Consider the following 17,568-nt stretch of genomic DNA (forward strand, 5'->3'; position numbering starts at 1 on the left):
GACTACCCTTCTATTCAAAGATTGGTTCGTCTGGAAACTGAAAACGAACAATCCTAGTTCTACAATTGACTGAGGCATAACAGGAATATAACAAATCCATGCCTAGAATGACATCAAAGTTTACCATTTCTAACTCTACAAGATCTTCTGAGATACTGTGATAGGGCATTTTTGTATACCCGTCTAGATATAACTGGGTCATCGATTGGAGTAGATACTGAAAAAGGTTCCAAGAGAGTTTATGGACTAACACTAAATTGGACTGCTATGTAAGGAGTTACAGAAGAAAGAGTAGCTCCTGTATCTAACAATGTATAAACATCCAGGTTAAAGACTCGTAACGAACCAGTGACTACATCAGAAGAACCTTCCTGATCCCGGCGAGCCTCAAAAGCATACTGCTTGTTCTGGCTCTGACCGCTACCAGTACTAGATGAGTTACCCTGCTGAGTTGGGCAAGTTGCTAGTGCTGCTGAAGTTATACACTGAGCTCTACCATTACCGCCTCCTTGACCCTGTCTAGAAGGACAATCCCTCAACCTGTGACCAGACTGACCACACCCAAAGCTTCCTTCTTTTCCTGCGAGACACTCTCCCGGATGCTTCATACCACACTTAGGGTAAGTGGTGTAAATCTTTGTGCCTGAAACACTTCCCTGAGACTTAGAGCTTGGTGTTCTACCCTTCTGGTCATACCTATTCTTGGAGGATGGAACACTAGCTGACGAAGGGGCGGGGGCTAAAATCTTCAGCTGACTGTGCGAGCAATTTCCACCACCCGATATCAGCTGAGAATAGTCATAGTTCCCAGTCCTAGCCTTCTTATTATGCTCAGCTTATTCCATAAGCTTATCACCCCCAACCTGCTGAGCATAAGTCGTAAGCCTAGAAATGTTCTTGATCTCACCCAAGAAATTCTGAGGATCCTCATTAGTTTGTGATCCTAAGAGCTTAGGCAGATTCATCCTAACAAAGTCACATATCCTTGCTGCTGCTGATCCACCGTTTTCATTTACATGACCATGAACCCAATTGTTCTGGTTAGTCATACTCTGAACTAAAAGATGTATGACATTCTTGAACTCAACATTGGAGACTTCTTGATCTGATAGTGGAGGAGCTGCATTCGCATTCATGGCATTCACATTCTTAGTGTTAGCTCTACGAGGAGGCATAATCTGAAACGTAGAACGTAAAGTTCGAATGGAATAAGATCATACCTCACGCACGATAATACTAACAATAAAGTGAAGTTTTTCAAAAACACTTCATAACCTGCCTCTGATTAGACGTGGTGCTTTTCACACCCATGAAAAAGACTTTACTTAGTGCGGCTTTTCAAACATCCTAGGACTCTTGAACCTAGTGCTCTGATACCATGTTTTGTCACGCCCGAAGCTACACCTGAGATGCGGACACGGAACCTAGGACCACAACTGATCTCAAGCTAACCCTGTTGGTATGTGCATGAGCATACTAAATAGTATAAGATGTTGCGGAAGCTAAATCATAAATTCAAAATCAAAAAACGGAGAATACGCATATTTTATAACTGAGATATTTGAAAACAATGAGTTTAATACAAAGGAAATATTAACTCAATACTAAGCAGAAACTAACTATGTCTGAAAATAGCCTATAAACTGGACTAGAAATACTGGGACAAGCCCCAATTAAAGCTAGACAAAACTTAAACTAAAAGACTAAATACTGAAAAGAAACTCATGACTATTGTCGTCGGAGAATGGGGACTCACTAGCGAATCTGCTGAACTGAAGATCGGATATCGATCTATGCGTGATCTAGATGTTGAGAACCTGAACCTACATCACGAGAAGATGTAGAGCACTTATGCGTCAATACTTGAAAGGTACTGAGCATGTAGGATAGAATATAGGTGAAATAAAACATAACTGAACAAGCACAAAAGCAAGTATAATAATCTGAACATGATATCGAGAATTTGGAGCTATCTTAATACAACGACCAATTTATAACATGATCAAATTGGATACTGAGTATACTGATAAATGGTCAATGCAAGAGAGTCTAACCGAACTGCGGGAGCTACTAACAACCGATAATAAGCTGAAATTTAGATTCTAATGTATATGCCTCATCAAGAGGACCCAATATACCTTGCCAGAGGTATAAAGGCATGATGGTGTGATCACTAAACTTATTGCTCACAGAGAGGACTTACAACCTACTTGGCTAGTAGTTCTGGGACTAATTGGGTTCGCTGAACCCTAGTCCAACTCGGTATTATGGTACTCCCATTGATTTATGTAGTTAACTGGTTATGTCTGAATCTCTATAATAACTGGATAGCTCAAAACTTAACATGCAAAAGCAACATTTGATTTGACACTGCTACATTAAAAAAAATTGAGGCATATATAACTGAATAGCTGAAATATCTAACCTAGAATGTGTAATTCAAAAACTAAAAAATACAAAGCCAGGGTTCTGAAATACATGCGATAAATTGAATAATAACTTTACAATCTTATTTGGAACATATATTTAATAAATTCATGAAGTTCTTTCAGAGGTCTAGAAACCCTAGGTTTAATCATGATAAGAGAATCAAGAAGTGACTAAAAACTAGGGGCCCAATGGGTGAAAGGAACCCATAAGTGAAATCCCACTTACCTGGAAATAAAATTCACGGAGAAACACTTAGATTTTGGGGCTGGAACTGCTGGAACCTTGTTGCTTTCTTGAACTAGGGTTCTTGACCTTTTTCCTCATTTCTTGCTCCTAATTTTCTATGTTTTTTTATTAATGATTTGACTTAGATAAGTTTTACTTATGTTTCTAGGCTTAAATTGACAAAAAATGATAATTGAGGGTGAAAACAATGTATCTTATGGTTTAAACAAAGTGGTAAACACCACAAGACCCCTGGGTAAGTTGATGTCGGACCAAACGATGACCTGCACAAACAGTTCGTTGTTTTATCGATGGTCTGTCGTTTGGTCCGTAGGTTGGGCCTATTTCGACTAGCCTTTACTGAAACAGGCATATCTTTTTACTCGTAGGTCTTATTTTAGCAAGGTCGGTGAGTATGGAAATATAATTCAATTATATATCTCTTTGTAGGTCATGGGACACCAAATTCATTGTGTGCTAAGAGTTATGACCATCTGAATTTGATGCAACTGCATTTTCCGCCAAACCATCTACTATATCTAACCTACGGTTCGGAGGTGTATCTACGAACCGTGCTGGTCAATCGTGGTTCTTATCAGAGAGTGGGTGAAAGGGTTGTTGATCAACTGATTCAGACTAGGGACCGTAATCTGACCTAAGGACTATAGGTTCGTCCGTCGTTCGACATTTAGTCAAATTTTTCCTTGGATGAGATTTTGGGGGTTTCTTACTCCATTAATAGATGTGCAGGACGGACCGTGGGTCAGTTTACGGTCCTTTGATGTCCACCGTCTGTTGCACCTTTATACTTTCTGAAAAACTGGTTTTTGCTCTGTTTTGGATACAGGATGTTACAATATGAGCTTCTTCCATGATCTTCTCTTGGAGTCCATCCACCATTGGTACACACAATCTACCTTGATATCTCAAAACACCATCCCCGCCTTGTTCAAAAGATAATACTCTTTGCTTTTGAACATTTTCCTTCAACTCAAGCAAAATGAGATCTTGGTCTAGCTTTTATTTCACTTCTGATACTAACGACGATTTTGCTCCATTCGTCACCACTATTCCTCCTTATGTTGAATCCATTAGTCGGACTCCTAAGAATGCAAGTATATTCATATATTTTGCTAGTTCCTTGTTATTTTTTTCAAGATGGGCAATAGTAACCATAGATAACCTTCTGAAGGCATCTGCACCTACATCAGGCTTACCTTGGTTATAAAGAATTCTCATATCAATATCCTTGAGAAATTCTAACCACCTACTTTGTATGAGATTATTATCTCTCTAAGTGAACAAATATTGTAGGCTCTATGATTAGTGAATACATCAACATGAACATTATACAAACAGTGACACCATATCTTCAAGGAGAATACCACCGCAGCCAACTCTAGATCATAGGTTGGGTAATTATATTTATGAACTTACACTTGTATGTGTACATAAGCTATAATTCTTCATTCTCTTTACTAATTTTAGAAAAAACATAATAGAAATTAGTTAACATAACTTTATGCTAATAAAATAAAGATCGTCTCTTAGCTAATATTCATACATTGTAATAACACCAACAAGTGTCGCCAACAAATCTCTCATGGACTAAAGATTTCATCATGTCAGGGATTATAGTAAAAAATGGGCCTTCTGGTACAAATCGAGTCATTGAAGGATGAAAAAAAACTGGCACATTTCCACCACGATGTGGATTAACATGTGGTAAAAGAAGCAAGATCGGAGCATTGGATTAATATACAATGACTGACTATTCATTCGATGAAAACTCCTAAAACGCCCACAATCAACACAAATATATTATTCTTTAGTGCCATCATTACCCTTCTCAGTAAATTCAAGACATCCATCAACCAAATACTCAACAAAATTAGTGGCATAATTTTTTAGCCATATCTCATATATAATCATCATACCACCACTTGGATTTGAGCTTGAATTGTTTTTCATTGCTTGATTATTTGTTATGCTAAAGACTTGAGAATGAAAATTTTGTTTTGCTTTTTTTATTTTGCAATGAAACTCTCTTAAATAATGTGTGTAACAAACGTCATTTTCTTGTTTGACATAAATCAAATCATGATATTATCTATATTAGAAGTGAACTTGTTGTAGTAATTTTGCATTAATAATATATATACAAAATGGTTGAAAAGATATATACATATAAGAATGATTTAAGTAAGTTTATGTATATATTATTACTTTATTCTTGTTTAGAAGTGTCACTCCTAAAGGACTAGCACAACATATACAAGTTTTACAAAAAGTACTACAAATTGTACATGGTATTTAGTTTGTTATCTATTCTGATAAATAATTGTACCAATAGAATGTCAATTATGCTATAAACTTTGTCCAGTCTGATTGACTGTTCAATATCTTTTACTTTTTTATTAGCACTTGTACTATAGTTCTTTCTCATTAAACCACATGTACTTTTTAGGCAGATTTTATTTCTAGATTTGTCAACCACTGATTTCTTCTAAGTTTCTCTAAAATTACACATTTTTCTTTCTAATGGTTTTCAAATTTTTTCATAGATACTGAAGATTTTTCGTTCGATATTTTTTAATATTAAAAAGTTTTGTTGTGTCTAATCACGATTTGTTTTTTGGGTTGTTTTCTATTAAAGTTTCAATATGCATTTACTTATTATTTTTTATATTCAGGTCCAATTTTATGGATGATTTTGAATCCAAGCTTAAAGAGAATGACCTATTTAGGGATTTTCTCCCATTTTCCTCTTTCTAAAAAAGCTAAGTTAATTCAGTTTAAAAATGAATGCAACAGAGGTGTTTGATTTTTTTATTTCTCTTCCTGGCAAATTTTCTACAAGGTACGCCTCTTCAATTTTGAAAATTCTTAATATCAACTTTTTTTGGATTTTGTTGGTGAGTCTATGCTTTTATACTGAACTATTCACCAATTACATTTTGTCTTCTATATTTTCGGATGAATTTCTTATTTTTTTGACCCTGCCCAAAGCAAGAGTGATTTTCAACTTTCAAGAAAGATTGCAGAAAATATTATCGAAGGAGAAACTTATGAAATCAATATCTCTTAACATACTTTTCAGTTCATGGATAATATTTTTTAATTCTTTCAATTACATCTACTTCAAATGATGATAGTCCACGTATGTTATTTCCTTCTTCCACTTAACAACATAGTTAATTTTACATTTATTATTATATTGGAGAACAAAAATTAAATATTGCTTCTTTTGAATTATTATTTACTAGTTTTATTAATCACTTCACTTTTCTAAAGTAGAAGGATAGTCACACATTAGGACTATCAACATTCTCGATATCCTGCTGGTAAGCATTAATCTCGTTCAACGTTTAAATTTGAACCTTAAAAAGCTCTACAATGATTATATTTTCCTTTTATCATTGCTAGTAGAGTGCAATATAACTATGTTTTTCGAGTTTAAACTTCCAGGATACTCCTTTGTTGAATATCTATGGTCATTTCTTCTTTTTTTTTTAACTATTTTGTTGGGTTGGTACTTTTTTTTTACAATAGCAGTTCCTCACTTATACACATTATGTTTACATGATTTTCGGGGCAAGGTATGTTTTAATCTGTTAGTTCTAACAAGTGGTCGACTCGTTCAATGACTGTCCCATCATCTTTTATTTATTTTGTTCGACTGTTTCTTAGTTATACATTTTCAACAATGAAGTTTCTTAATATGACATTCCCTCTTTTGAGTAAATAAGGGATAGAGGGAGCAGGCTAGAAAAATCAAGAGAAATGATCTTCCGAGTAAACAAGGGTCAGAGGGAGCAGGGGTAGAAAGAACAAGAGAAATGGTTATGAAAAGGTTAGACTTAAACCATATGTTCCTCTAAATAATATGGTAATTCAATGGTTATGGTAATTTTCCTAAATTCTATTTCTAATCAATTTTACTCGTGATTGCAATCTAATGCAATGGATTTAAGATTAGTGAATCAATGATATTGTAACGAAGGATAGATGAGGTGTTGAGTTTATATGTGTGTGTGTGTGTGTATGTGTGTGTGTGTGTGTTAACTAATATATGTAATGCTTCATTTTTTTCAAAGCTGAAAATAAATGGTAATTGGAATGATGCTCATGTATGTCTAGCGTGGATTTATGCAATTGTTGGTAATGATCTTTCTTTTGATTAATATAAGCTTTCACATACAAAAATAAAATAAGCAATTTTCATATTTCCCTTTAGAAAAGGTATACATGTTTATCATTTAGAACTTTTATAATCAAAAGGTGATTTTATGTTAGGTAACTTGTCATCTATATTTAATTATTTTTACTTACTTTAAGGAAACTAGAAAACTTGTGTGTTATGTTGGGATTCAATGATAAGATATTATATAATTAATCAAGTGCTGATATAATGATCAAATATTAGGTGTGTCGAATTATTTAAATTTCATTAAGGTTATGGTAGTTGGAGAAATTAAGATATAACTATAAATTTGAACTTTAGGAAATTGATTATAGCGTTAGGTGAATTTTTGGGTCTCGATAGATATAGAATAATATGAGTTCGTATAGGCTCGTTAACTTACAAATTATGTACATATACTTGATAGATTGGAAAGGTTCGGAGGCATTGAGAAAAGGAAAAACTTCGAGAAGTAGTTTGATTGACTTCGGTTCTTCGGTGGACGTAGATTATGGTTTATGTTATTTGATAGTAAACTCTTAATAATGATTGATATGCATTGAATGATCTTGTGAAGTTTTCTATGTACTTGATTGTGTGGTTGTGTGGCTTGGTTGTGTGTTTAAATATTGGTCTAAAATCCTGAGATCGTAGCATTTATATTCTTGAACCCTCTTTATCGGAGTGATGCCTTGAATAAAGAAAGCTTGATGAAATACTATCGGTGGTAATAATAAATGATAAATTAATGGTACTATTGGATCGGAGCATCACATTTCGACATGGTATAATTACACCGGATTGTCACATTCCGATACTTTATTCTTGGATCGGAATGTCACGTTTCGACACGATATTCTTGTATCGGAGTGTCACGTTCTGACACAATACTCTTGGATCGGTGTGTCACGTTCTTACACGATATAATTAGATTGGAGTGTCACGTTCCGACACAGTAACATTAAAGGAAAAAGATATGGAATTAACTTAATGTACTCAATCTCAAAGAACTCATTTCTCAAATGAGCATGGCGTGGAGGCATGAGTCCTCATGGGAATGTTTGATATTATGATTGATTATGTAGTCACTTGTTTATGTTGTTTGTTGCTTACCACTTGTTAAGTGTCATAGTTGAGTTCATACTATTATTCATTGTATGTTAGTTTCTATTTTGGGTTGACCGATGATAACTACTCAGTATATGTTGCCCGTACTGAGCCCTACTTGTATTTTTGTTTTGTTTTCTTTTATGGAGTGCAGCGAGCATACCAATGACTTCAAATTTCCCTTAGGTCTAGCCAGCTTCCAGCATATGAGGTTCCAGGGTGAGCTTTTTATTTAAGCTCGTGTTGAATTCTCTTGGTCATGACATGATGTCTTACGTTTTCGGACACATACCATTCTATTATTTTATTTTGGTGTATTTGATATTCCTTGACTTAGTATTTGGAGATTAGATGCCCTTGATGTGATTACTTTCAGGTTTTGGGAAATGATAATTTAATAAGTTTTGGAGCTTCCGCATTAGTTTTTCTATTCATAGTAGAGTTATTGGTATATGTTGGGGTTTGGATTCCTTTGTTGTACCACCTAGGAGGTTAAGTTTAGGTCCCACTCACGACTCATTCTGGGTCGTGACACTCGTACAAAACACGAAATGAAGTTAATACGAAAACTTATCTCGAGATTGATTTTCTTATCTTATGACTCTAATGGTATAAGTTGATACTTGAGATATAATTGCATCATGTAAGTTGAATATAACTTTTTTCGATTGAACATATAACACAAAATTATATTATTGCCTTACAGGTGAGATTTATAAAAAATCCCTCTCTTTTGTCAATTTCTTTTTTAAGTTTGTATCTTGGGATTCTAGATTACTCAAACTAGAATTGTATCGAATGTGCATGTAGAGATGATAATTTGCATGGCCCTTAAGTATGGACAAACAATTGTAAACTGTCACGACCCAAAAATGGGTGTGATGACACCCGTCTTATTTCACCAAGACAAGTCAGCCTAAATCTCGACCATTACAATGAAATTACAGAAATTTATGTTAAACTTTAAAAATACCCCCAAAATCTGGTTGTCACGTGTACAAGCTTCTAAAGTATTACAATCGAGTCAAAAGAAAAATACAAGTCTCATATGACATTGTTGCTAGAGCATAACAAGATCTTAAATAGGAGTATTAAGGTCTGTTGAGATGACAAACAACTACCTCACAAATCTCCAAGATCACAAAATTTTGGGCTAGTAACCTACAAAAAATTTGTACAAGCAAGGGGTGAGTACCAATCCACACGGTACTCAGCAAGTAAGCGTCTAAACACAAGCTAAGGGGATGAAATATGGATACTCCTACCACCCCAACCAAACCTCCACAACTACAACCTGCATAAAATTCAGTCCAACCTAACAGTTTACATTTACATAGCACATAACTCTACAACAACACTTAGACAAATTACATATATATCTTCCACAACAACATTTTACCAAATTACATATCGTCAATAACAATACTTCAACAAATTACATATCCTCAACAACAACACATTAACAAATTACATATCCTCAATAACAAGTTCAAAATTCAACAATTAAAAGTTCCACAAAAAGGCAATTACAAGATCAGCAAATCACAATATCAAGTTCAATAATGATAAGTATGTGCAATGCAATGGAATGCAATGTCAAGTATAATGGTGCATGTCTGACCTAGTGATACACACCCGCTGTCTCTCAGTCTAGGACCCATGGGGGACATATCTGACAATACATCTATCGCGGCGCACGACACGACTGTTGATAAAAGTAACCGTCGCGGCTCGTGATACTTCCCTCAAAATATAGTATCCATCGTGGTGTACGATACGTCCCTCGAAATGGTACATCCTCTTTAAGTTCTCCTTCTTTCTCAATGCACATAACACTTGTCACAACCATGTCTTAAAATAATGCAAATGACATGTTCACACAAATAAAGAGGATATGACCACATTCATAACACTGCACGATTCACAACCACATCAACAATGACTCAACAAGCCTCTTTCACAATTCTTTATTATGAACACATCACACAAAAATAATTATTCACATTGCCTCTATTACCCTTTGTTTCATCATTAGTATTAATCAATGTGGACAAGTCAACCCATCACCAAGTCCCATTACTCCCAAACATATACCACAAGGAAATACACGCATTTCATACACTTAGCAAGGGTTTAAAAATTCACTTGCCTCAAATAGTCGAACATTCACTTCGGGATTTGAGTCTTCCCCTTTCATTGAAGTTCCAACTCAAAACAATCTATTCATATAACTGTCCATAATAAGATTTCAAAACTTACAACACCCATATCACTAAAGGCCTAGACTAGAGCTAAATACTGACATCGAATTTATTATCAAGTTATCCTAATCTTGACACTAACTAATAGGTCAACTCTTCCAGATTCTTTTCCAAATTTCAAGCCTAAGATTTAGTCTTAATCTCCAAATAACATAAAGTTAATTGTATATCTTAATATATCTAAACATAATTCATTTTGTGATAACTTTAAAAAGAAATTCAAACAAAGTTAATTAAGTGACATAAACATATTAATTATAAATCAAAAAAACCGTAAAATAAATCCCTCAAAATTCCCTATTCGTATGACTGTTGGATTTATCTTATAATATAACATATTCCCTAATGACATTGCAATAATCACGCCATCCAAATACATAAAAATTGAGCCTGATAAATTTGATTCTTCATGCTGCACACAAATCCACATATAATACTTAATACATACTATTAATTTTCTTCTCTTTCTTTTTCTCTAAATTTCAAAATCACTTTTTCCTATTTTCTGTTTGAACTCAAACATTAAAATAATAATTATAATTATATGTCTGCACAATAATTAGAACAATACTTTGTTACCTCAAAAGTCTGAGATATTTCCTCGTTGATGTGCTCGTGTAGAAAAGAGGTTGCCGACTGTGCGGTAGTTGTAATATTCTCCGACGGTTTTCTTGTTCCAAAACAAATAGGTCTAAGGTGATATAGGGTATTAACCTAAATTAATTATATATGGACTCAATCTATTAACCATCAACTAAATTAATTACTTAAATTATCCCTTAATTAAGAAAATTTTAGTTAAACAAATAAACGAATTTTTTTTCCTGATCTTTTATGAAAAAAAAGACTAAATTTGAAAATGACTTAACGGGTCATAACATTATCCACCAATAAAAAAACATGTTCATCCTCGAACATAAGGAAGAAGAAGGATTAATAACTGATGTTACCAAAAGTCTAAGTGAGGTCCTTCTTAAGACCATTCCATCAAGACCAACTACTAAGAAATGAACCTTCGAATCAAACTTTGGAAGATAAAAAAATAATTTAAGAGGGATTATCAATCCAACACTAACCTATGAACCATAACACAAACATCATGAAAAATCTTTGCTTACATAAGAAAGATAACATTCTGAGTTGATATCGACTACAATCAGAATTGAACTTGAACCAACCACCACATACTCATAATGCACAAACCATTATAAATCTTATCACAATTTCCTTTTCACAACATAATTTTTTTCCATGAGCTTAAGTTACCTAGTGAACCTCACATTCAATCACACAAAGCTAAAACATGATATCGATGTTGATATAAATCTTAAGTCTATTGGAAAAATGTAATTTTTTTTGTGGTAGCCCCCCAATACATTCTCATAAGAAAAGTTCTGCGTGTAAAGCTACTTGTATACATCAACTATACAAACACTAATTATTCCATAACTGAAATGACCAGGTCTGTCAATGTATCCTACCTTATCAATAGGACATAAGAGGATCGGTACATCCGATTCACCACTAGGAATTCACGCATAGATGTAGAAACACACACGAGTATATGCAGCGAATCACACTTTAAACCATGTCTGAAACGAAGTAGGTGGTCACCCAAAAAAAAAAGACAAACCAAGGTTGAATAACATAAGATACTCTTTCCGAAGTGAACATAAAATAATTATATTTATATGACTCCATATCTACATTTTTATCACCCACAATCAACTATCTTGATATCATTACACACATACTCGATTTGTCAAATCTCACATTCTTCTCAGAGTACTCAATTTAGGTCAACACTCTTAATATCAACAAACACCATAACCACACCATCCATTTACCTTACTGTCAAATAATCACTAGCATCATAGTCTTCTTAGCAAATACATGATAGTCTTTAAAAATTGAACTATGACTCTCTCTCTATCTCTCTATTTCCATTTAAGCATTTCAGGATAACTATGAATCCCACCCAAGGTTGATAGCACTAATTTTAAAATTAATAAAAAAAAATTGCATCGAGATAACACTATTGAATGACATACAATGTAAACTTCATCCAGTCTTTCACATACAATATTTCAATTACCATTTCAAACCATACCATACCTTATGCTAAAAATCAGAGAAATCCTTAGTCACTCTAATAATCCTATACAATAAGCATATAATCTCTACTCACCATAAGTGCCTATTTTAACACATCATGACAGCCTATATCTTTCCACCAACAATGTAGCTTTCGTCCCTTCAAAATTGTCATTATCCTTATAAAACTATAAGTCCACACTGTTTAACATCTATAAGTTACCCATCATATTTCGAACAATCTAACTCGAAATAACCATATAGAATCTTGCACACATCATTATTTGTAACCTAAATCAAAACTCTATATTTAAAAAAGTTGATGATTAAATTCTAGTAAGTCTATACCGAACCAATTCACATCCAATCAAATTTGAACTCAGAAGTGGAAATGCATACAACATTCAACCTCAAAACATGGGTCTAAATGAGACGTCTTATTCTATCACATCTCTTAAATTATTTTCATGACGGAAATTTCAAATATCTTGAACTCTTTAATACATTAACTCTTGTTTCTTTGGTTCACGCTTACCAATCCTATCCTTTGACCAAAAACCCATCTTATTTTTATCTTATCCTCAAAATTAAAACATTACGTGAAATCCCATTTAGGTATAACAATCAAAAGTAACCAAATTTACTACTCAAATTATTTTTAAGTCATTCCAAATGCTTCACACTCAATGTGATCAATCATTCCTTACCCCTTACCAATTCATACCTTGACAAAACACACTACCACAAATCTAAACTCACAATGAAAAACTTGAATTTTGAATTCAACTATGTAACTCAATCCTTTTTTCTATAGACATTAGCTCATACATTAGAAATATTTACAAAGTCGTACATCTTAGCTTATTATTGATCACCTATCCTTCGACCTTGCCACACCCTTTCTTAAAAATTCAATTGTACCCTTTGTTAAACTCGAAACTATAAAAGAAATTATCACCACACTCGAGTCGAATTGTGTAGGTTTCTTTCTCAATTCTTACACAATATTTTTTTTGATCTATCTAATGAACATGTGACACTATTACCATAACCAAAGTGAAACAAATGAAATCACGTGTCCTTGAACTAAATTCTCAACTCTCTAAAGATATATCTTTGTCCTTTATAATTATAGTAAATATCTCTTTTCTCGATTGCCACTTTTCAATTACTAAAATACATCCCACTAATTCTTTTCCATTTATGACTCCAGCTCTTTTCAATTCTATTCAAGCGGAATTTTCAACACATCCTACAACTTTTCATTCAATCACATTACTCATCAAATAGTGGAAAACCACAACCTAGATGCTCGCAAGTTGTTATTACAAGAAAACCTCGGTTAACCCTCAATTTTTTATTATATGATTTTGTCTCAATCACAATCCATAACAAACTCCTTAAATCATGCTTACTAGCTCTTGTTATCGCCACGAAGTCAACTATTTCATCAATACGACACCTTAAACCTAGTTATACCAATCCAATACAAATGACTAACCAACTTTTATCCGCACTTCCTTAGTAAAACTCTCAATTGTCTTCACATAAGTATACTCTTTAGGACTTTCTTTATCCATAAGTTTGTCATCCAAATACTAATCCACTTTCTTGGACCTTACGATGAAATCACCAGTCCTCATTAAAAACCTTCAAAAAATACACTTCACAACCTAAATATATTTATACCATACCAAAGTTCAACCACTAAGATTCCCTTTACAAAGAATGCTTAACTTATTTGTCCATAGAAACAAGCTAGTTGTTTTCTCAAATTAAGTATAAATGCAATATAAAGTCTCATTAAATGATCATGTGGTACAATTGATAATTCCTTAAGTAGTTTGTATTGACACTTAACAATCAATGTATCCATTTTCATATACCACTAGTATCACATCATGAATGTTCGTTAGGTCAACCACTAGAACACATCTTATCAACCGAGAAGATTGAACCCAAATAGCCTACACATTTTTCCCATTTAGTAACTAACAGATACTATAAAATTTGCTTGGACTCTCGTCTAAGCGATATGCATCCCGTCGTATATCAGGTCAATAAGATGAGTAACACACTCTATAACCCTACACAAACAAGCATCAATACTATTGTAGTACTCGTTCTATGATCCTTCTCAACATTCACCCAATTTATGAAATTGCAATAGTGATTCTTAACTAAATTTGTCCAACGTTATTCTCTTCATTCTCTAAAAAATTCATACATGTTATGACAACTTACTGTATATTCCATAGTTACTATATTCATTATCTAGTCATTTTATTATTATTAACTTTCAAATATCGAACAAGTAGGGATATTATATACCACACAAATACTATTTCTTTATTGGGGAAACTAACCTGAAAAGGATAACACATTCATGAAGTCCATCATACCATTGTTCAACCTCATCATTTAGAAATTCTAAGAAAATTATCGCGAAGCAATCACCTAACTCAATCCATTCAATTAAACATTTAAAATCTGACCACACATATTTTTCATTTTAGTATCAAGTCTAACATCCAAGCCATATTAAAAACACCAACTTCTAACTTAAGGAATCATACATGACTCATCACTATAAGAGAGAGAATGAAATAAGACAATAAGAATCAGAATAGACAATGATGCATGATAGAGATTCCAAAGGTGAAGTTCTTTCCAAAAAGTCATTGTAGCCTCTCGAAGATAAGTGCAGACGTCTCCGTATCGCTCCTCGATACTCTATTTAGACTCGGCTTGTATACAGGTGAGACCTATAAACCTGGGGCTCGGATACCATTTTGTCACGACCCTAAAATGCGTCTGATGACACTCGTCTTATTCCACCAAGACAAGTCATAAAATTACAGAAATTTATGTTCAACTTAAAAGTACCCCAAAATATGGTTGTCACGTGTACAAGCCTCTAAAGTATTACAATCGAGTCAAAAGAAAAATACAAGTCTTATATGACATTGTTGCTAGAGTAGAACAAGATCATAAATAGGAGTAAGAAGGTGTTGAGATGCCAAACAGCTACCTCACAAATCTCCAAGAAGCCTTAGAAAAGAGGAGAATATATCACAAAAATCTACATAAGAAATTGTAGAAGCAAGGGTGAGAACCAAACCACACGGTACTCAGCAAGTAAACATCTAAACACAAGATAAGGGGATGAAATGCGGATACTCCTACCACCCCAACTGAACCTCCACAACTACAACCTCTATTAAATTCAGTCTAATCTAATAGTTCACATTTACATAGCACGTAACTCTACAACAACACTTAGACAAATTACATATATATCCTCGACAACAACACTTTAACAAATTACATATCCTCAATAACAAGCTCAATATTCAACAATTAAATGTTCCACAAAAAGGCAATTACAAGATCAAAAATCACAATATCAAGTTCAATAATGATAAATATGTGCAATGCAATGGAATTCAATGTCAAGTATAATGATGCATGTCTGACCTAGTGATACACACCCGCTGTCTCTCAGTCTGGGACCCATAGGGGACATATCTTCCCATGCATCTGTCACGGCGCATGACATGACCCTCCATAATAGTAACCATCGCGGCGCGCGATACGTCCCTCGAAATAAAGTATCCATCGTGGCGCGCGATACGTCTCTCGAAATGGTACATCCTCTTTAAGTTCTCCTTCTTTCTCAATGCACATAACACTTGAAACAACCATGTCTTAAAATAATGCAAATGACATGTTCACACAAATAAAGAGGATATGACCACTTTCATAACACTGCACGATTCACAACCACATCAACAATGACTCAACAAGCCTTTCACACCATTCTTTATTATGAAAACATCACACAAAAATAATTATTCACATTGCCTCTTCTTACCCTTTGTTTCATCATTAGTATTAATCAATGTGGACAAGTCAACCCATCACCAAGTCCCATTAATCCCAAATATATACCACAAGGAATTATACGCATTTCATACACTTAGCAAAGGTTTAGAAATTCACTTGCCTCAAATAGTCGAACAATCACTCCGGGACTTGAGTCTTCCCCTTTCATTGAAGTTCTATCTCAAAACAATCTATTCATATAACTGTCCATAATAAGATTTCAAAACTAACAACACTCATATCACTACATGTCTAGACTAGACCTAAAAACTAACATCAAATTTATAATCAAGTTATCCTAATCTTGACACTAACTAATAGGTCAACTCTTCGAGATTCTTTTCCAAATTTCATGCCTAAGATTTAGTCGTAATCTCCAAATAACATAAAGTTAGTTGTATATCTTAATATATCAAAACTTAATTCATAATGTGATAATGATAAAAACAAATTCAAATAAAGTTAATTAAGTGACATAAAGATACTAAATATAAATCACAGAAACCCTAAAATCAATCCCTCAAAATTTCCTATACGTATGACTGTTGGATTTATATTATAATATAACATATTCCCTAATGACATTGCAATCATCACGCCACCCAAATACCTAAAAATTGAGCCTAATAAATTTGACTCTTCATGCTTCACACAAACCCACACACAATACTTAATACATACTATTAATTTTCTTCTCTTTTTTTTTCCTCTAAATTTCAAAACCACTTTTTCCTATTTTCTCTTTCAACTCCAACATTAAAATAATAATTATAATTCTATGGCTGCCCAATAATTAGAACAATGCTTTGTTACCTCCAAAGTCTGAAATATTTCCTAGTTGATGTGCTCCTGTAGAAGAGAGGTTGCCGACTGTGCGCTAGTTGTAATATTCTCCGACGGTTTTTTTTTAAAAAAATAAATAGGTATAAAGTTATATAGGGTATTAAATTAAATTAATTATAGATGGACTCAATATATTAACCATCAACTAAATTAATTACTTAAATTATCCCTTAATTAAGAAAATTTTAGTTAAACAAATAAACCAATTTTTTTCATTTTAAATTTATGGAAAGGATCTTTTATGAAAAAAAGATTAGTTTTAAAAATGACTTAAAGGGTCATAACCTAAACTAAGTAATGTAAATTGATGATGAGGATATTGAAAATATGTTAATCACCAAGAGCGTGTTTGGTATGAAGAAAAACCTTTTCCTTAAAATGTTATCTAAATTTATCATGTTTGGTTGGTTCAAATGTTTCTAAATAAACTCATTTTCCTCAAATTTAAGGAAATGACTTCCCTTCAAAACATAAGGAATACATTTTTCAAAACTTTCTCCAACCTCGCCTACCCAACCCACCCTACCAGCCCCCACCCAC

The 17,568-nt window shown here is 33.5% G+C and overlaps 1 protein-coding gene across 1 annotated transcript; it reads right to left on the reverse strand.

Annotated features, from left to right (window-relative positions):
- Positions 1-239: 239 nt before the first annotated feature.
- On the reverse strand, positions 240-1,175 carry LOC107019431. Its single transcript, XM_015219936.1, has 3 exons — positions 864-1,175; positions 541-788; positions 240-492 (listed from the first exon to the last, which is right to left on the reverse strand). Exons 1-3 carry the CDS (start codon positions 1,173-1,175, stop codon positions 240-242), a joined length of 813 nt encoding a protein of 270 aa, XP_015075422.1.
- Between the last annotated feature and the right edge of the window lie 16,393 nt (positions 1,176-17,568).

The sequence above is a fragment of the Solanum pennellii genome, chromosome 5 (assembly GCF_001406875.1).
Source record: "Solanum pennellii chromosome 5, SPENNV200".
In the NCBI taxonomy this organism is placed as follows: domain Eukaryota; kingdom Viridiplantae; phylum Streptophyta; class Magnoliopsida; order Solanales; family Solanaceae; genus Solanum; species Solanum pennellii.

What these genes read in the sequence shown, in the direction of transcription:
- LOC107019431 (XM_015219936.1), bottom strand. Translation starts at nt 1,175, where the DNA reads ATGCCTCCTCGTAGAGCTAACACTAAGAATGTGAATGCCATGAATGCG. An exon ending in TTACGACTTATGCTCAGCAG is followed by an intron (nt 789 to 863) that starts GTTGGGGGTGAT and finishes GACTATTCTCAG; the next exon opens with CTGATATCGGGTGGTGGAAA. An exon ending in TGTGGTCAGTCTGGTCACAG is followed by an intron (nt 493 to 540) that starts GTTGAGGGATTG and finishes CGGTAATGGTAG; the next exon opens with AGCTCAGTGTATAACTTCAG.